The sequence below is a fragment of the Mustela erminea genome, chromosome 3, assembly GCF_009829155.1.
Source record: "Mustela erminea isolate mMusErm1 chromosome 3, mMusErm1.Pri, whole genome shotgun sequence".
Taxonomy (NCBI): domain Eukaryota; kingdom Metazoa; phylum Chordata; class Mammalia; order Carnivora; family Mustelidae; genus Mustela; species Mustela erminea.
Window position 1 is genome coordinate 114027019 of NC_045616.1, and position 20765 is coordinate 114047783.

The window sequence follows — 20765 nt, forward strand, 5'->3', positions numbered from 1 at the left end:
GCCTGCTTCCTAGCAGCTTTGCGAGACCTAAGTATTGGATTTTATTTAAAAAAAAAAAAAAAAATCAATGCCCTTTGGATAGGTCAGAGGGTGTCTCCTGGCTGTGTTTGAAAGGAATGGGAACCCAGAGTGGACGAAGCTCTGGAGGGGAGTGAGAAGGGAACTCTAAATAGATATTCCCAGGACCTGGGGAGCCCCGTCTGCAGAGGGAACCAGCCTGGGGCACGTGTCAGTCTGGGTGAGGGCTGTTGAGGTCCTCTCCTACCTTGGCTGGAAAACGCACTGTGCTCCTTCTTAGACCACTCCGTGTGTGGTGCCACTGGCCCCCAAGGAGCAGTTCCTTAGAAATTGAATCCTTCTTGAGGCCAAATTTGCATTGTCCTGAGGTTTGGCTCTCTTGGAGGTCACAGGAGCAGGCAGAGCCAGAGGCTGGGCATTCTTTGGGATAGAGACATCCACACTGTATCACGAGCTACCCAATCTAGAAATGACTGGGCAGTGACTTGGGTGTGTGGGCTAAGGCTACAAGGATGGGCGGGGAGGGTCATTGAAAGAGAAGCATCAGAAACTAGATGCAGTGACTGTAAGGAAAAGTTGGAAAGAACCTAAATACCCATCAGAAAGGAATTGGTTTTACTGTGATTGGTCTAGTACACTAAAATATGGGGGGCCCATGAGGTATGACATTATGGAAGACAGCTTGGCACATAAACACTGCTGGTTTTCTGATCACTGTGAAAAACCCTGACAACTCAGAGCATGTCTGACTCTGGAGTGTCCCTCTGTTTTAATTTTTTAGGATAGAGATTCTTAAAGATACACAAAAGTAGAGAACAGAGTAAAATGAATCTGCATGTACCCTCCACCAGGCTTAGTACTTGTTTCATCTCTGCTTCAGACAGCATGTCAGTTTACCCATAAATATCTGGTAACAGACTTTTTTTTTTTAATGTAGCAACCATGCCATTATCACACCTAACAAAATCAACGACAATCACTGATAATCCATTACTGTCCGGTCCGTATTTACCTTCTCTACGGGTCTCAAAAATGGCTTTAATCATTGGTTTATTCAAAACATTATCCAGATAAGGTCCACATATTACATTTCTTAAAAAAAATTAACTCTTGGGGTGCCAGGGTGGCTCAGTCTATTGAGCGTCCGACTCTTGATTTTGGCTCAGGTCATAATCTTGGGGTTGTGGGATCAAGCCCCACAATGGGCTCTGTATTCAGTGATGGATCTACTTAGGATTCCCTCTCCCTCTGCCCCCCACCAATAAAAAAAGAATTTTTTTTTTAATTACTCCTAAGTTTTTTATTTGCTGTGGCCTCCCTGCCCACCCTCCCTGCCCAAGTCCCTTAAAAACATTTTTTTCCTGTAATGTTGACTTTTGGAGAAGCCAGGTCATTTGTTCTGATAAATGGCCCCTACCTTTGATTTGGCCTGTTACTTCCTCATGGTATCATTTAACTTGAGTTCACGGTTCACAGTTTCCTATACTTTCCTACTTTTGTGGGATTTGAGTATGTTGTAGCCTGCTTGCTGTCAAGCTGTCGGCTCAAACAGCACTTCTCAGAGAAGCCTTCCCTGACTCCCCGACGAGGTTGGGCCTGGGCCCCTTATTGCATTCTCAGACCACCCCGTGTTATTCCTTCATTGCTCAGCATGGTTTGCAATTACACAGTTCTTAAGGGGAATATTTGATTTAGAACCAGCTTCCCCCCATAAAGAGCAGGCCCGTCAGGGCAGTCTGGGGCTGTGTCTCTTCAGTTCCAAGCAGAGTGACTGTTGCACATCAGGGATGCTTATCTGGAGTCTCTGCCCTACAGCCTACCCATTGTCTTCCCGGACTTCACTGTTGAAACAGGCTTATGGGGTGGGTAGCATGGCTCCCAGTAACTCCATCCTGCTGGTAGAGAAGAGGCCTCTGAGAGCTTAAATGCTCAGCCAGGGTTTCCCTCTTAAGTGGGAGAGCTGGGATTTGAAAACCGTGGACATGCTGTCCGGAGTCTTAGGATGGCAGGAGAACGGCAGCCAGCCTTGAAGTCAGTGATGGCGTAATATGAACTTCCCTTCAAGCCATCTGAGAATGTGCGGGTTAGTGGCCTAAAGCCCTTGGCTCTGAGTTGATATCTCTTTTTTTTTTTTTTTTAAGATTTTATTTATTTATTTGACAGAGAGAGATCACAAACAGGCAGAGAGGCAGGCAGAGAGAAAGGAGTAAGCAGGCTCCCAGGACCCTGGGATCATGACCCGAGGCGAAGGCAGAGGCTTTAACCCACTGAGCCACTCAGGCGCCCCTCTGAGTTGATATCTCTTGTTAGTATCTCCTTTGGAGCTCATTTTCTGTTTTGAAATAATTCCAGACTTATAGAAGAGTTGCCAGCATGGTACAAAAATTGTGAACATTTTATTTAACATGTTTGCCTTACCCTTCTCTCCTTCCATCTTTATTCATTTTTTCTTCTAGAACCGAGTTGCATGGGGTGCCTGGGTGGCTCAGTGAGTTCTCTGCCTTCGGCTCAAGTCATGATCCCAGAGTCCTGGGATCAAGCCCCGAGTGGGGCTCTCTGCTCAGCAGGGAGTCGGCTTCCTCCTCTCTCTCTGCCTGCCTTTCTGCCTACTTGTGATCTCTGTCTGTCAAATAAATAAATAAATAAAATCTTAAAAAAAAAAAAAGAACCGAGTTGTAGGCATCATACTCCATTATCCCTTAACTCTTCGGGGTTCATTTTGCATGGGATTGGCCATGAAGTGGTTTCTGGGGGGCATTTTTGTCAGGCCACTAGGGACATCTTCCTAGGTGTCAGGAACCTCCCTGGAGGCCTATTTGGGGAGGAAGGGATTTTAGCACTCTGGTGAGAAGGGAGAAAGCCTAGGGGCCACAGGTAACCTTTCTAGACCATGAGTCTGGGGAAGGCAGAATTCTGGCTGATTTCCTTGGGCCATCTCCATGACCTCATTGGCAGATAGCCTTTTTATTCAGCATTTACTGAGCCCCAAATACAGCCTGTAGACCTATAGGGGGCTCTGCCAGGGTAGTATAGACTCAGCCATGTCCTGGGGACCCCCAACAGTAGTGTAACAATAGTGTAACAATAGTCCACATTTATGGGTGCTTGCTTGACAAATACTCCCTTCCACAACCCAAGTCCTCAGCAGCCCCCTCTAGTATGTACTATAATTATCCCCTTTTTACAGCTGAGACATCCTTAAGTGTAGCTAGTTAAATGACTTACCTAAGGCCGTACAGCTAAGAAGATGGCAGAGCTGGGATTGGAAGGTACACAGCCTGGCTCCAGAGCTCACCTTGTTAACGGCTGTACAGATGGTGATACCTCGTTGCCTAGAGATGTGTGAAAAGCTTCAAAGAGGAGGTGCGGTTTGGGCTGGGTTCAAAGAATAAGCAGAAGCTTGCTAGGCGGAGGGAGGTGGAGGAAGTTCATCTCCCAGAGCCCAGGGCAATGTGTGATGGCCACTCAGTGACCTGCGAAGGGCAGTCTAGTGAGTAGGGGAGCAGAGGGAGAGAGACCAGAAGCTTTGGCTCTGGGGAGGTGGGGCTCCCAAATGTGCAGATGTATCCCATGAGTGCTCAGAGTGCTGGGAGGAGGGGAGTGCTAGATCACTGGGAAATGGCCTTGGCCTTGGAGACCTGTGTCTTCATCGTTGGTGATGATCCAAAGAAATGGCATCTGAGCTAGGGCAGGAAGTGGGGAGACGAGAGTTTTAGGAAATAGAGTCAAAGGACCAGTTAGCAAAAGGAGGGAAGGGTTTCAAGTTTCTTACTAGTTGGAACAAAGTATTTTTCCATTGCTGTGCCTGATTGGCTTTTTTCACAGTGAACATGGTTCTTGGAAAGCTCTTTCTCTGGGAGTGCCTGGGTGGCTCAGTGGGTTAAAGCCTCTGCCTTCGGCTCAGGTCATGATCTCAGGGTCCCGGAATCGAACCCCACATCGGCCTCTCTGGTCAGCAGGGAGCCTGCTTCCCCCTCTCTCTCTGCCTGCCTCTGCCTACTTGTGATCTCTGTCTGTCAAATAAATAAATAAAATCTTTAAAAAAAAAAAAAAGAAAAGAAAAGAAAGCTCCTCCTAGCGTGTGCTAATTTCGGTTTCCTCTTTAAAGACTTACTTTAGTTAAGGGAGTTGATGTGTTTTGGGTGCTTGTGATAGGCCAGATGCTGTTAAATGCTTGGTGCACATTCTCTCATTGATTATTAATGTTGCTTTAAAAAAATACCAGTTGGGATGCCTGGGTGGCTCAGGTGAGTAAGCGTCTGCCTTCAGCTCAGGTCATGATCCCGGGGTCCTCGAGTCAAGCCCCACATCGGGCTCCCTGCTCAGCAGAAAGCCTGCTTCTCCTCCTGCCTATCTTGTGTTCATTCTTGGATTCAACATACATTGTTTAAAAGCTGATGACATGCCAAGCAGTACCATCTCCTGGGAATAGAAGTGGTGAACACAACTATGTTCTCTACCTTCACGGAGCTTGTAGTCAAGCATCAGGCTCATACGAAGCGCATGTAGAGCCCAGGTGGGTGTCCAGCTATGTCCCCGGGAAATCTGAGATGACGGTAAGTCTGGAAATGGGGAATGCACTAGACCACTAGGCTGCCTCAGGCTGGGTGGTGGAAAGCAGTAGAATTTTATTCTCTCACAGTTCTGGAGGCTAGAAGTTCAAAATCAAGGTGTCTGCAGGACTGTGCTCCTACCAGAGGTTCTCGGGGAGGATCCTTCCTTGCCTCTTGGTGCTCCTTGGCTTATTGCTGCGTTTGTGCATTCTTGGTCTCCATCTTCACCTGGTCTTCTCCTGCATCTCTCACTGCCCAGTCTTTCTCTGTATGTCTGTGTGTCTCTGTTTTCTGTTCTCATGAGGAAACCAGTCATTGTGAGCCCACTCTAATCTAGTACAACCTTGTTGTAACTGGGTCAAGACCCTGTTTCCCAAAAAAGGTCACATTCTGAGGTTGTGGGTAGATAGGGATTTTGGGGAGAGATTACCCAACTTAGTACAGGGGGAAGCCTTAATTTTTCTGTGAATTCTCAGAAGAGTCCAGTACCTGTGATCAGCTGACCACAGTGGCAAAAATCCTGAGCGGAACGTCAGCAGGGGAATGGAGTTCCAGCTGGAGAGACTCAGGGGTCGTGGTCATGCTTACCCTCTTAACCTGTTTTGGGCTCTGTGGTTGGGTCAGGGTGCCAGAGGATCCATTAGAGGGAGTCTGAAAATTGAGGAAGGGACCTGAAAGTGTCATGTGACGAGCTATTGAGGCCACCACTTAGGAATGGAGACCCAGGAGGGAAGATTGATCCAGGGTTGGACCTGTTACAGAGAACCACCCATGCACCTAAATAAAGGAGGGTGTGGGAAAATGAGGGGCACCCCCAGTTGAGAAGGTGTGAGGAATGTGGTCATATCGAGAAGCTGCCGAAGTGAAGAACTTGGAGGATGTTTTATAAAAGGCCATGAGTGTTGTCTGTGGAGGCATTGGGAGGTCTTCGGAGAGGAGCAGAGTGGGAGAGGGACTGCGGAGAGGCAGGCACACCTGTGTTTGGCCTCAGCTGGATACCCAGCCACTGTTGTGGGGCCTGTCACCGAATGTGCTTTGGAGGGCAGAGGCTCTGGCTTCTGGGAATAAGGTGTGTCTGGAGCTGGCCCTCTCCTGAGTTCAGGGGGCCCGTGATCCATGTGGTGGCTTGTGGAGACCTTTCTGTCCACTGGAGGTACGCTACCGGCCAGAGGTCAGCAGGAGGGAATGTCACTGGCATTGTGGGCTCCATGTGCCGCAAGCCACCCTCTCGAGACTGTTGAAATGGTTTTCTCGCAGAGATGTTGGTTCTTTACCGAAAATACCCCCTAGGGCTTTATGAAGCAATTGGGGCGGATAGGGGAAGGAAGGTGAGCCTCGGGCCTCCCAGGGCCTCCTAGGTCAGTAGCGTGCGCTCCTGAGGCCTCTGAAGAACCAACCTACCCCCCCCCCCTTTCTTTTTCCCTTTCAATTTGCAAGTCTCCACTTCCTGTTGGTCACCTTGGTTACACATGGTGTTTCTTCATGTCTTGCTACTCTTTGTTCTCAGGCAGACAAGATCCCTCAAGCTGTTTCCCAACCAGCTGGCCCCGTGCCTGGAGGCCCAGCCTCCCTAGGGAGGCAGCAGTTGGCAGCACTGAGACGAGAGCATGGCGGGAAGCACAGAGGAGACCAGTGTGGTTTTCCCTCAGTGGCTGGTGTGGGAGAGCAGCTCAGCCCCATGCTGCATCTTGGGCCATTTATGAAGTGGTGGTCACACACAACACAGCATCACACGCCAGGTCCCCGGGCCAGTTCCTCTGATGTCCCAGTCCAAGCTTTGCCACTAACCTGCAGGGTGGCCTCGGTTTTCTGGGTACCCGACCAATCCTGGTGGTGGTACCGCTAACTGGGCCCACCTCAGCAGGGTGAGTGCCAGGATGGAGAGCCCAGGAGTAACAGTTTTCTGTAGGTGAGTGAGAGGAGTGGGGGCATGTGTGTGTAGAGAACCAGCTCTGTGTACATGCTCATGCTTACCTCTCAGTGCTGCGATTGCTGGTGAATCTAATTTTCTTTGTATTCATATATGTGTTTCCTAAAATTTCTGTAGTAATGAGTTATTTTGTAATTGGTTGAAGATAACATTACTTTGGAAGGAAAGCACAAACCTAAACTATCCCCTGGAAGCCACAAAACCGTGTTACAAGCATGGAGTCAAAAGACCAGATTCAGAGCCATCACTTACGACCTTAAGCAAGTTCCATAGCCTCTCTGAGCTGTCCTTGTCTGGAATACCAGGATGCGGAGAATCCCCACCTCGCGGGCTTGTTGGAGGATGAGAGGACTGAATGCATGGGACACAGTATCTGGCAAATGAGATACATATGTATTTGAGATGATGTGTGCAACACATGTATATAAAATAGAAGCTTGTCTAGAACTATTCATCACAGTGGGTGATTCCGGATACTTGTGAAGACCAGAGAGGAGTTATAAAAGCCTGGGGATACTGAATTCTAGGGGAAAGAGAAAGCTCTGTCCTTTCCTTGGGGTGGCATATGCCTCAGTCTACCCAATAGGAGACGATTTCCAAGGAAGAATCAGTTGTTGCTTTCCAAGGAGGATTGAGAGTTGAGTTTCTATAGAATATATAGAAAAGATATATGTACATAATATATGAGGTGGGGCAGTTGGCAGGTTGGGGGCGGCATTTAATTTGGACCCGAGTCCCTAGACATGGGGCAGGGCACTTAGCCCTTGGCTGCCTGGTGGCTTCTGTAGCCTCTTGTGCTGGTCCTAGGCTCCTAATAACCATGGCTTTGTGGAAATTCTTACCAGGGCAGTTCTGCGGGGAGAAGCAGTGGTTTTTGATCTCAGCGAGCTTTTCAGTACATCTCTCGGCTTAGCATCATCGACTGATTGGGAGTTGAGCCAGGAATTTTCTCGGGAGTCTCCCCTTGCAGATGCATTGGGGTTTAATTTCCCTAGCACACCCATGCCCAGCGGCCAGCATCCTGAAGCACCATCTCCCAGAACTCTGGGAGTTCTGCAGTTCTGGGAGTTCCCAAGCTCTCTGGGTTGTTGTTACTCTGCCTGCACCCCAAAAGGAAGGGGGGTAAGGAAGATCTGTGGGTAACCAGATTTAATTGAGAGTGTCCTAAAACTGTGTTCAAGTTTTTTCCCAAACAAGTGTTTCAGGGCTTCTAGTGAGGTCATACATGATCCCTTTTAGGAAGGAACAAAGTAGGATGCAGTATAAAGTGTGGCCTACAGATCTCTGTTCTTCAGGGAGTGAACCTTGAGTCTGGGATGTGATGGAACACACATTAGGAAACATTGCCTTGGAAATGACTGAGTGCAGAGTGCATAATTTACCATTCTTGAAGTCCCCTGTAAAACACTACCTGCTTCCTCTGTGTTCACCCTCTGCTGCTGTTGGGTAGACTGAGGCACACACCACCCCAAGGCAAGGACAGAGCTTTCTCTTTCTCCTAGAATTCAGCATCCACAGGTTCTTACACCACCTCTCTGGTCTTCCTGAGTATTTGAAATTGCACATTATGATCGTTTCTTTCAAGCTAAGATCAGGAACAAATAATTTTTACTTACCTTTTCATTTCAAATATTTGCCTTTGTCCAAATTTGAATGTTTTGTTAATTATTAAGTGTCTTTTTTATGTCAAGTATTGGGGTCACAGAGCTGAACAAGATGAAACCATCCCTTTCCTCATGGTAATTACAGTTGAGGAGTAAAGAAAGACACTAAAAGTGGATGGATAGATGGATGGATGGATGGATGGATGGAGAAAAGTTCTAGATGCTTGAGGAATATCTGACAGGGCATGACTAGGTTGTACTTTTCAGAGGTGACTTTTGAGCTGAGATCCAAAGGAAGAGTAGATTAATAATGAGAAGTAAAACCATAAGGCATTTAGAAACAACTCAGTGCAAGACACCAAGGGTTAAAATGAAGACTTCCCTTCCTCCCTTAATAGGAGAAACCAGGGGTGACTGGTTGAACGTTTATAGTGCATGTGACCTTCAAACTTCTCTGAGGTTAGCCTCAAAATGCCGCCAGAGCCTGTGTGTGAAGAACACAGGCTGACTTTTCTCCCCCATCTGTCCTTCAGCAATGACAGGCGAGGGTCCCTGCCCGGCTGTCCTGGCTGTGTGCTCGGGGCCTGTTTAACTAACTACATTTTAGCCTGGCCTCACCCGTTCTCCCAGGCACATTTGAGCCTAGCCCAGGTGTAGAATATTTGCCACCTCTGCCAAGGTCAGTGCCTCTGTGGGGGAGGGGAGAGCAGTGGCGGCAAGATCTATGCCTGGAATCTTCGGAAGCCCGTCCAGGCAGCCCTGCTCCCTCTGTGTGCATCCCAGTTTGGGCTTTGTAGGCCTTGTGATTCACTTGTCTGCGGCCTTTCTGGGAGCACAGTCCCTGTCAGATAATCCTCCTGCTTTGCAACCCGCAGACAGAGCTCTTCTTCAGCAAGCAGAGTACTTATTAAAGGACTCAGCCTTTTCTGGACATGTACCAGCTACCTTTCCCCCAGAATGGTGCCCCTAGTCACAGAAGTGTCCTGTGCCATAGCAGTCCCCGCCTCTCCCTCATTGGTTACCCTAGTGAAGGATGCAGGGCTGTATAAGGGAAACTGTGGCAAGGCAGGGATGGCCACAGGCAGAAAAAGCATTCCCCCAGCTGGTGTTGGCTGAGATCACTCCTGTGTTCATCACGAAACACTCTCTGTCCATTCATTCATTCAAACATTCATTCACTCATTCAGCAGACACTCATTAGCCCTTGCTGTGTGCCAAGTCCCAGGAGCACGGCCAAGACATGGAAGGAAAAGTGACTCCCTCTCTCTCCCAGAGGTCACATTCTGCAGGATGGCGCGAAGAGGACAGTTACTAAGCAAGCAAACCCCTTGCTCGACAGCCACTGCGCAGTGTGGGAAGAAAGGGTCCTGTGGCATGGGAGGGAGGTCAGGGAAGACCTCTCTGATAAGTGACCAGCACAGACACCGCGAGGAGGAGAAACGGCCCAAACGTCCAGAAGGGGGTTCTGGTGAAGTCATGACACAACCTTACGGTGATAAAACGCTCGGCAGCTGCCGAAAACATGGTTTCCGGGGCTGTCTTGAAGGGAAATTGGGATACCCTTGTAGGTTATGATCCCCTTTTGTGGACATTTGCACAGAGAAAACATCTGAAGAGTCCATGTAAAACTTAACAGGACTCCTCTGTGCACGAGGGATCAGAAATGATATTGGTTACTTTTTTCTACTTTTGGAAATTTGTTGGCGAATATATGATTTATAACTAGTAAGGAGGAAAGAAAAAGAAAGATCACTGCTTCCGGGTTAGACTTGGGTGGGATCTTACGTCTTGTGTGGACGAAATAGGCTAGTTAGCACAGTGCTGGTGTGGGGCATGGTCTTATGAAAGGGCTGATTTTCTCACAGTTAAGATGTGGGATTGCCAGGGAATCCTTGGAAATACATTTTGAGTGGGGCCTTAGTACAGTGGGTGTCTAGTCCCTGCCTCTTTTTCTTTTCAGATTGGAAACACAGTCATTGAAATTCAAACTGGTTACACATTGAATGGTTTTTTTTGTTGTTGTTGTTTTTAATTTCAGTCATTCTTTTGGAAGTTATTTTTAAATTTGTTTTTAAGGTTTGTTGGACATACAACGTTCTGTTAGTTCCAGCTTGTACAACACAGTCATTGGATAGTTCTATGCATTAAGCTATGCTCACCATCATAAGTATAGTTATGTCTGTCACCATATAACATTATTACAGTGTATTGACTGTATTCCCCATGCTGTACTTTTCATCCTCGAAATCATCTTTTTTTATTGACATTATAGTAGTTTCAGGTGTACAACATAAGGACCGAATATTTGTATATATTGGGAAATGATCACCACAGTAAGTATAGTGTTCATCACTTCACGTAGTTACATTTTTATCTTATAATGAGAACTTTTAAGATTGACTCTCTCAGCAACTTTCAGAAGTACGAGTCAGTATTACTAACTCTAGTCACCATACTGCACATTACATCCCCAGGATTTATTTACTTTGTACTTGTAAGTTTGTGTCTTTTGACCATCTTCACCCATTTCGCCCATCTCCTACCCCCTCGCCTGTGGCAACCACCAGTCTTCTCTGAGTTTATTTGTTTGCTTGTTGGTGTGTTGTACTTCAAGTGTTTTTTAAGAATCCAGTGTTGAAAGCATGAAAATAAAAATCACACAAGATCTGAGCCCTCCAGAATACTGCTGTGAACATTTTTCGTCTAATAGTTTTTTCTTGTCCTTTGTTACAATTTTTTTTTTTCATTATTACTATTTTGAAAAACCAAAATAAACTGCTTTGGTAACAGAAGGGGTTTTTCGTAAAGATGGATTCCGCCTCCGGCACCTGAGCTCCTCACTGTCCTCTGTCCCTCTGTCCCATCCTGCTCCTCTCTGAATAGGGAGGACGGTGTGCTCTCCTGTCGGACTCAGGTGATGACAGGCCGGGGGCTTGGGAGGGGGAGTTTCTGGAAGCCCCTGCCTGTCCTGGTACCCTTCGTCTTTGATGCCCTCCTGCCCCCACCCCCCGGACTTCCTGCTGGCCACAGAGATGTTGCCCCTGCGCTGCTGAGAGGAAGGTCATTCTGCCTGGCCGGGTTCCTGCCCCTTTCCGCCCACACTGGCTGCTGAGCGCCTGCCAAGTGCCTGCCTAATCCGGGAGGGCTTTACAGGCCGCCCCTCTCAGGCTGCTCTTTTGTTTCTGGAATCCAGGCCCCTCCGGAGGAGGGGCTGGCTTCGTGCACCCTGGCTGCTGGCGGCCAGGGCCTTAAGCTGCCTTAGGTCAAAAGTGCTGGGGGAGGAATGCGGATCTTTAAAGCAAAGCCCTTGCAATGAAGACCTTTCCCCCTCTAATTGGGTTAGGGAAGGAATCAGCTGTGCCCTCCATCTAAACCAGGGAGGCACGCTGGCATTTCGTTTGCCAAGGAATCACCCTTCTCTGCAGCAGAAACCCAGGCTCAGAGCCCCTGATTGCATTTGGCTTGGGGTTCTCTGGAAGACCTGGGGTGGGGGGTTGGTTTCCTTTCCCGTGGAGGCCCTTCGGCCCCCTCGCCCCCCAGCCCCCCTGTAAACTCTCAGGTAGGAAGCTTCATTCCACCGGCAGAAGCAGGTTCCTTTGAGAGTCCAAAGAGCTTTTCACAGAGGCAGATAAGCTCAGTTTATCTGAAGTTTGATTGCCCAGCTCGAGGAAAAGGCCACTAAAGCTTGCTGATTGCCCTTAAGTGCCATGTCCTTTACAGTTGTGGCAGCGTGACACTCATTTTTTCCGATGATGGTGCCGGGGCTCAGAACTCACCAGGTTAATCAAAAGTGGGGTTGGGACCCCCCAAGCTGCCTGACTTCACAGTCTGTGCTGGGCTGTTCCCCAGTGAGTGGGGACGGGAGTGGACTGGGCGCAGGGAGGTACATAACTGATTCATCCTTGTTCTTGTTTTTTTAAGACTATTTTTTGGGGCAGTGTGAGGTTTGCAGCGTTACTGAGCAGAGGATACAGAGGTATTCTGTCCCCCACAGCTGCCTCCGCTTCCACATGCCCCACAAGGCAGTACCTAGTACCTTTGTTCCAGTCACTGAGCTCAGTGACACAGTGTCGTCACTTAAAGTTTTCGGTCTGCTTCAGGGTTCTGTCTTGGCAGTGCACGTCCTGTGGGTTTGGACAAATATATGATGACGTGTGTCCGCCATCATAGTAGGTTACAGTCATTTCGTTGACCTGAAAGTCCTCTGTGCTTGGCCTCTTCTGTCTGTCACCACCCCCGCAGCCCCCAGCAGCCACTGCTCTTTTTACCCTCTCCATAGTTTTGTCTTTTCCAGAATGTCATATAGTTGGAATCCTGTTAATATGTAGCCTTTTCAGATCATCCTCTTTCCCATCGTAATGTGCATTTGAGTTTCCTCCTGCCTTTTCCTGACTGTCCTTTTTTACTCATGCCTGTAGTTCTGGACCAGCTGCCTCGGTGCCGGGCACACACCGGACTCTGGGACAGTGGTATAGGCCACACGGCCCTGGCCCCCATCCTGAGGAGCAAGAGCTTAGCAGGAGGACACGTAAATAAGTAAAATTTGGCCATGAAGAGTAGCATGCTCTGAGAACCAGGGGGACCTGATTTGGAATGGTCAGAGGCCAGAGAAAATAGGAAAGGATATGTTACCTGTCAGAGAGAGAGAGCACAAGCTGATAGGGGGGTGGCAGGCAGAGGGAGAGGGAGGAGCAGGTCCCCACTGAGCAGAGAAGCTCCAGGGGGATTGGATCCCAGGACCCCAGGATCATGACCTGAACCGAAGGCAGGCATTTAACCGAGTGAGCCACCCAGGTGCCCCAGGAAAGGACATTTAAACCAGGACACGGGGAAGGAGCAGAAATGGGTTGAAGAGCCTCCCAGGGCAGCTGTTGTAGGTTTCAGAATCCTGCCCACTTTTGGCACCAGCTGTCTGCTAATTCCTTGATGTGTATTGTTGCCCGTTCCAGAGGTCCGTAAGTCTATAACTTTCTCTTTCTTTTTCTTTTTCTTTTTTTTTCTTTTATGCACAAATGGCTTCCTTTGAGAATCTGCTCAAGCCACTGGACCCTTCCCCAGAAAGGATACCGAGGGAAGACCTACAGTGTGTTGCTCTGAGCTCTGTTCTGCCAATTCATCCAAGAGAAAAGTCCAGAAGCTGTTAAGTTTGGCTGAGTTGAGCGGGGAGGGAAGTCCGGACTTTGCATGTCTTCCTGGTTGTGTGGTGGGACTTTGACCTGCCTTGATGAGGGCTGTGCAGACTGGGCCGAAGGTCAGTTGTCTGATGTTCTGTAACCAAGGATCTGTGAGTGTGGTTGCTTCTTGTCAGGAGCCTCCGAGCTCTTGGCCGAGAGGAAATAGCCACAGAACCTGCAGGTTTGTAGGGGCTGCTGGAGGGTAGAGAGGGAGACTGCTGTTGGAGCTATGGTCCCCCATTGGCTGCTGCTCTCAGCCGTCTGGCCGTGGTCCTGGAGGGGCCCGGGTCTTCACACATAGTCATCCTGCCGGTCTTGATGCCCTGCTCAGAGCCCTTCCATGGCTCTCTGGTGCCCTCAGGACAGGCTAGATATTTTAGCAGGGCACATAAGATGGGACTGTGCCCACCATCCCTGCCCGCTCTGTCCAGGCACACCCTGCCTGTCTCTCTGTTCCAAGTGCTTTGGATTCCCTGGGTGGAACACCTGTGTAGCTTTGCAAGTGCTGTTTTTCCTACGTCTTCAGCAGGTCAGTCCCTAGACATCCTTCCAAATCTTGGCCGGATACATCTCTCCTCCTTGAAGTCACCACTGACTGCTCCTTTGTACTGAGAGGCACAGGGCATTTGCTGCTCGCTGTAATTCAGTCCCTCATTCCTCCCTAGCTCTCCCCCTCCCTGCCTTCATTCCTTCCACAACTGAGTATTGGGCACCTGACAGTGTTCCCCAGTCACCTCAGGGTGGTGACTGAACGGTGAGGAGCCAAAGCAGACCCAAACCCTGCCCTCAGGGGGTTTGAAATCCCATGTTGGCCTCATAAATTCATCATGAATTCATCAGTGAAGATGAGTAATACACAAGTCAAGTCTTTCCTTTAAAGAAGTTAAACTGATGATAAAAGGGCATCTCCATTATTTAAACAAAAAGAAAGATGGGGGAGCCGGGCTGGCTGGGGTGGTGGAGCTCTGAACTCTTGATGTCCAGGTTGTGAGTTCAAGTCCCACATTGGGCATGGAGATTACTTAAAATGAAGGGTTGAGAAAAAAGATACATTGAAACTCTTGTGGTCTCAGATCTGGTGCAGATTAAGTAAAGCCTGGGGTCTCAGGACTTTTTCAACCTCTGTTTCTTTATGTGTAAACATAAGGGAGAGGCAGTAATTTATTCACTTGGGAGCACCTTCCGTGAGCGGAGCTCCAGGGTTCCCGGGTTCTGTGGGGGAACGCGCCAGAGGAGAAGAGGTCCCAGCGTGCAGGCTCATGTCAGGCTTCCCTTCACTGGGAAGGCCTTGCTCCCTCAAAGGTGTGCAAGGCAGTCACTGCCCCTGGCTTTCCTTTGTAGTATGGGTCACAGTTTGAACTTGTGTAATTGCCTTATCATTTGATTTTTAGCTCTCGCTTACTGGGCCATAAACCTCGTGAGAATGGGTGATGTGTCCATCTTATTCTTTTTACACAGCTGTATTGAGATATAATTCATATGCCATAAAAGTCACCGTTTTCAAGTAAACAGTTCAGTTGCTTTTAGTGCATGCAGAATTGTGCAACCATCAACACTATCTAATTTCAGAATCTCTCATGATCCCAAAGAGAAACCCCATATCCACTAGCAGTCACACTCCCCGCCCCCATTAACCTCTATGCACCCCTAGCTCCCAGCAACCAGTGATGGACTTCATGTTTATATGGATTTGCCTATATTGGGTATTTCATATAAATAGGACCACAATATGTGGTCTTTTATGACTGGCTTTTCTCTACATAGCATGTTTTTAAGGGTCATGTTCATGTTCTTTCTTGTGGCCAAATAATATTGCACGGTGTGGATATCCTGTGTTTTGTGTACCCATTCATCAGCTGGTGCACGTTCAGGTTGTTTCCATGTGGAAGCTACTGCCACTGCCAGCTGGCTGGGTTCCACAGACCGCCCCCCCCCCCAAAGTGGGTCCTTAGCTTCTCACAGGAGAGATATCAGACGTGAGACAAGAGGAAGTGAGAGCAGTTTGGTGGAGACCTAGAGCAGATAAAGAGTGTCTGGGAGACTCAAAGGAAAGAAGAGAGTCTCATCTTCGCCTGTAGTCTGGGTTTTTATTGAGGATGGTGGTCTGGTGCAGTGTCTTCTCAGGCATCCAGGAACAAAGAGAAGTGTTTAGGTGTCTGCCAGAAGGCTCTTATGCCCTGGAGCCAGGAGTCTCGGTGACTCATTGGTCTTGGAAAACCGTTCAGGATGACCCTACCTCTTCACTCTTTAGATGTTATCTGTTGCTCTGAAAGACTCAAGAAATCATTAACTCCTTGACCTTTACAAGGAGGACAGCCATTATCTGTACTGTAAGGTGTGTGTGTGGTGGGGCGGTAGGTCCTCGCAGGAGTAGAGGCAACAAAAAAGTAGTCTTTCTTAGGGTCCTTCTAGTTTCCCTAGCTCATGTTGGCTAATGCTGCTAGAAGCATTACTATGCAAGTTTTTGTGTGGCTGTAGGTTTTTAGTTTGTTCACATCCTCACCAACACGTGTTTATTTTCTGATTTTTGTTTTTACAGTGGCCATTGTGGTGGGTGTGAGGTGCTCTCTCAGGGTGATTTTGATTTGCATTTCCCTAGTGACTAAGTGTTGCACATTTTCTCATGGGCTTATTGACCATTTCTGTGTCTTTGCAGAAATATCTATTCCGCCCTTAGCCCATTTTTAAATTGGGTTCTCTTTTTATTGTTGAGTTGTAGAAATTCTTTATATATTCTGGATACAGCCTCCTACTGATACATGATTTCCAAACATTTTCTCCTATTCTGTGGGTTGTCTTTCCACCTACTTGATGTTATCTTCTGAAGCATGAGAGTTTTAAATTTCGAAGTCCAATTTAGATCTTTTTATCTTTTGTTGCTTCTGCTTTTGGTGTCCCTATTAAAGAAACTGTTGTCGAAGTCCTAAAGATTTGCTTCTCTTTTCTTCTAAGAGTCTTACGGTTTTAATCTTAAGTTTAGGTGCATGTCTGTCTTATTCTAGATTATATCCCCAGTGCCTGGAATAATGTCTGATACATAGAAGGTACTCAATACTTACTGAGTCAGATGAAGGAATTAATTTATATTGGATGAAGGTGCCTGGGTGGCTCAGTCAGTTCAGCATCTGCCTTTAGCTCAGGTCATGATCCCAGAGTCATGGGATCAAGTCTGGCTCTCTTCTCAGTGGGGAGCCTGCTTCTCCCTCTGCCTCTCTCTCTCTCTTTCTCTCAGAAATAAAATCTTTAAAAAAAAAGTTAAAAAAAAAAATCTCTTGAATGAATGAATGAACAGATATCTCTTGTCCCAGAACTGTTGCTCCCTACGAGAAGCCCCAGGGCTAGGCAAGCTGCATTGCACAGGTGAGGAGCTTCGGTTTGTTCTAATCTTGCCCCCAAGGAACCAGCTGTGCGTGAGCTCCCTCGGTTCCTTTTCTGCCAGCTCTTCCTTGCCCATTTTCCCTCCGTGTTGTTTCTCTTTAGTTTTTCGACTGGACAAAATATACTACAGCATTTCCTCAGTAAATCGTGTCTGGCCTACTTTGGTTAAATTGCAGATAGGGTAGATATATAAGGAAATTTTTCCTGTCCTAAAAATCTTGGTTGGTTTGATATTTCTTTTGTTGGCTTTTCTGGCGTTAGAGAAATATGTTCAGATAACACGGCAGTGTCCAAATTACAAAGTAAAAGTTGCCTCCTGGCGGGGAAGTATGTTTGGAATTTACTTGTGGGGAAAAAAGTGTATGTACAAGCGGAGAGCACGAAGGTAAAATGAAAACTAAGGAATCTGGGCGAAGGGTATTTTAGGAGTTCTGTGTACTCTTATTTTAACAGCTTTCTTTGTACATTTTTTAAAAGTTCTCTCTCACAGTGTCACCCACAGAGGGATTTAAGCCGGGGGACCCTTAGAGGGTCCCGTGTTCTGGATGTTTACATTCACTTTTCATCTGCTCCTCAGCTGTTGAGGAGGTGACAAAGATGAAGGCCGGTGACCGAGCAGGCACAACTTGGTGAAGTAGTACAGCCAGAATTTGGGTGCTGGTCCCCGAGCCCCAGGCCTGTACATACTCATCTTTTCCCCAGGGAATGACTGTCTTCAGGGCCTGTTATCTCCATCACCTGCCTCTGTCATCATATTCTTGGCACGTCACGGGCCTGTGCTCACTGAGGGCAGATGGGAGGTGGTCCAGGGGTTTCTGGAATGCGGGGGGTATGGCTGCCATCCTGGGACTTGAAAACAGATGAGTTATGGAGGGAATTGCTGCCCCCAACCAGCCAGCAGGCAGACCCTCATGTCTCGCTTTCCCCGGGCATCCGAAGCGCTCAGAAGGCAGCCCTGACCACCCCACCCCCATCCTGCCTGTCCTGCAGGAGCTGAAGCTGCCCGCCTTCCGAGCCCACTCCCCACTCTTGAAGAGCCGCCGGTTCTTTGTCGACATCTTGACCCTGCTGAGCAGCCACTGCCAGCTGTGCCCCGCAGCCCGGCACCTGGCCGTCTACCTGCTGGACCACTTCCTCGATCGCTATCACATCACCACCTCCAAGCAGCTGTACGCCGTGGCGGTCTCCTGCCTCCTGCTCGCAAGTATGTGCACTCGCGGCTTCCCACCGTCCCCCTCCTTGGAGCCCGGGTGCTCCCGAGTCATTTTACGTTTCTGAGGTCTTTGCATGTCTTCTGTGTCTGTCCTTTGCTGAGTGCAATTTGTAGTCATAATAATCACCATTTTCTTCAGCATCAGTAACATCCTGGACTAAGCCATGAGGATTTTCGTAGCAGATCTTAATGAATCCGCACAGTGACCTTGGAAGACAGATACTTGTAGTACCCCTCCGTATTACCGAGGCACAGAGAGATTAAGAAGCTTGCCTTGGGTCATCTAGCTTAGTAGATAGCAGCCAAGATTTGAGCCCAGAATGGCATGATGACAGACCTGTTCTCTGAAGTCTGTGTCCCCTGCTTCCTGGCATAGGGGCTCTGAATATGCTGGAAGGGAAACCTGAGCAACCGCTCTTCTTAGAGATGTGACTGCTTGACCGGGGCCCAGCGGAACCCATTGTGTGGTCACTAGGCCTGGGCACTGGCCGCCTAGGATTTGCATCTTTGAGCAAGGCCTCACAAAACACGCAGTGTAGTTTTGACCTCTGTCTGTCTTCCTTGGTGGAGATGACCACGTGGCTGTGCTGCTTGGGTCATGCACTTAAAACACGGTTTTGTCCTGCCATCCTGCCCTGGTTTACCAGCAGTCTGAGGAGAGGGATCAGCTGTCCAGGTCCTGTCTGTCTGACCTCGTGCATCTCCGGCCAAGCCCCCTGCTGTCGTAGAACTTTGCACACAGCACACGCTGTCTCTTCTGTCTGGAGAGCTTCCCCTACACCACAAACCCGGCCCAACTGTGTGGTCCTCATTAAATGTCACTGGGCCCTGCATCCCTGAGAAACCAACCCCCACTGCCCTCATGAGATAGCCCTGGTACACGTTTCCCTGCATCAAGTACATTTCATTAACACCCACCTCCCCTGAGAAAGAGCTTCAGGGAAGGTAGGGAGCTGAGTACATCACAGGGCCTCCAAAAAAAAAATGTTGGTGGAGCAAAGGAGTGAATGGAGCTAGGGGTTCCTTTTGTGCTAGGTCCTGCGCTTCTCCAAGGTGGCCATCTGTGGTCATCACTCTTCCTTGACGTCTAGTGTTTTCTCCATAGAAATCAGTTAGATTTGACATTCTCCTCCATGATACGTAATCGTCCTGTTTTATTACATCAGCCGTTCCCGAATCCTTGAGTCGCACGGGTGCCGCAAGAAGATGGTACCCGTTTTCTCCTGTGGCTTTGTCTGCTCTTGGCACACTGCCATGAACCTCTCCAGGCGTGATCACCCAGTTCTGGAAGCATGGCTTTCGAGTTTTAAACACTCTCATTTCCCGCCACGGCACCGTTCACTTGCCGTTACTTGTCACCAGTCCCTTTCGTGGCTTGCAGTTTACAGCCGTCCCTGTTTGTGATTTGCTTTCCCTTGGGCCAGCGGCATTGGCTGTGTTCTGCAGAGAGGGCAGCCTTGCGGGGTGGGAATCTGGCCTGCCTGTTCCTTCCAAGTCCCAGATCAACATGCCGCTCTCTTCCATCGTGGGCTTACAAGGCATCCCCGCTAGCCTCAGCCTAGGGCAGAACCGGCATCGCGTTTCAGGCGGCCCGGGAGGAGTCTGCACCGTGGCCTTTGGCCTGCTGCTGTCTGTGATCTGTGGGCTGCATCCAGGCCCCATGGGGGCAGGGGACTTAGATTTCCACGGGGCCGTGCAGGCTGTCCCCCAGTGTCTGTCTGGGGAGCTGGGACGTGAGGCACACACTGGAGACTCCTTTGTGCTGCTGCCGCCATGGTGGAGGGAAGGGGGCCTTTCAGACGGAGAGGCAGACGCCAGCCCCCACTCCGCCTCCCCCATGTCTGAGGGGAGCAGCCAGCCTGGAGCAGCAAGAACGGATTTCGTAGGACACCTGCCATATGCTCAGGCCTCCGGAAAGAAAAGTTTCCATGACAGCCTGAAACCCTATTCATTGCTCCCTCCCCTCTGCCCAGGCTGACTGTCAGCCACAAGGGGGGGGTCACCTTGCCTCAGGAAGCTTGGAGTTCTGCTAATTCAGTACCAAATTATTCTCAAGGAGAGGTGTGGTTCCTGTCCCTGACTTTCAGTTCTTTGGGTTTTAGAGCTGCTTCCAGATAAGGGCCTTGGCACAGATGGAACCTTCTCACCTACATACATTCCCTCTGCCCTCATAAATGGGGTCGGTCAAAGGGTCCATGTCCACAGGCCAATGGAAGGAGATGGGAAAAGCAAGAGCCTATAGGTGGTTTCATGGCGGACAAGTGGCAGAGCCGCCCCTTGGTCTTCCTGTGCCTGAGTTAACTGCATTTCCTATACAGGAGAGCACCCCACTCTAATTATAGTCTGGCTATAAGTGTAAATCGGGTAGAAAGGCTCTCTCCACTTTCTCCACCTTATACAGCTTCCCATCCCCTCTGTCTTTTTGTTGGTGTTGCTGTAGTTGCTTAATTAAAAGGATAATTGGACATCCTGGAGACCCCGCAACTTCCAGGTGAGTTGGCTTTGACAGGACTCCTTCACTGTCGTCCCAGAGGCAACAAGCTTTGTTGTTTACCCGTCCCTTTCTGTGCGCCCAGGCCTGGGCCAAGCAGTGAACTATCTTCCCAGCCAGCTTACGTGGTTGTGCCCATTCTTGAGGTTCAGAGAGGCTGAGTAACTTGCTGAGGGTCAAGTTATTTATTCTTTTTTTTTTTTTTTTAAGATTTTATTTATTTGTTTGACGGAGATCACAAGTAGGCAGCGAGGCAGGCAGAGAGAGAGAGAGAGGAAAGCAGTCTCCCTGCTGAGCAGAGAGCCCAATGTAGGGCTCAATCCCAGGACCCTGGGATCATGACCTGAGCTGAAGGCAGAGGCTTTAACCCACTGAGCCACCCATGCACCCAGAGTTTTGTTTAT

General features: G+C 48.8%; 1 protein-coding gene across 2 annotated transcripts in view; it reads left to right on the forward strand.

Moving 5' to 3' along the window:
• CCNJL (cyclin J like) overlaps positions 1 to 20765 on the forward strand; it is a 53648-nt gene that overhangs the window by 8151 nt on the left and 24732 nt on the right. Inside the window, exons 3-4 of one of the 2 annotated variants that reach the window (XM_032337136.1) lie at positions 15819 to 15853; positions 17649 to 17861. In XM_032337136.1, coding sequence (XP_032193027.1) covers positions 15819 to 15853; positions 17649 to 17861 — 248 coding nt within the window. Of the gene's footprint in view, positions 1 to 15818; positions 15854 to 17647; positions 17862 to 20765 lie in introns of both variants that reach the window. The other variant, XM_032337137.1, reaches the window with a different exon arrangement.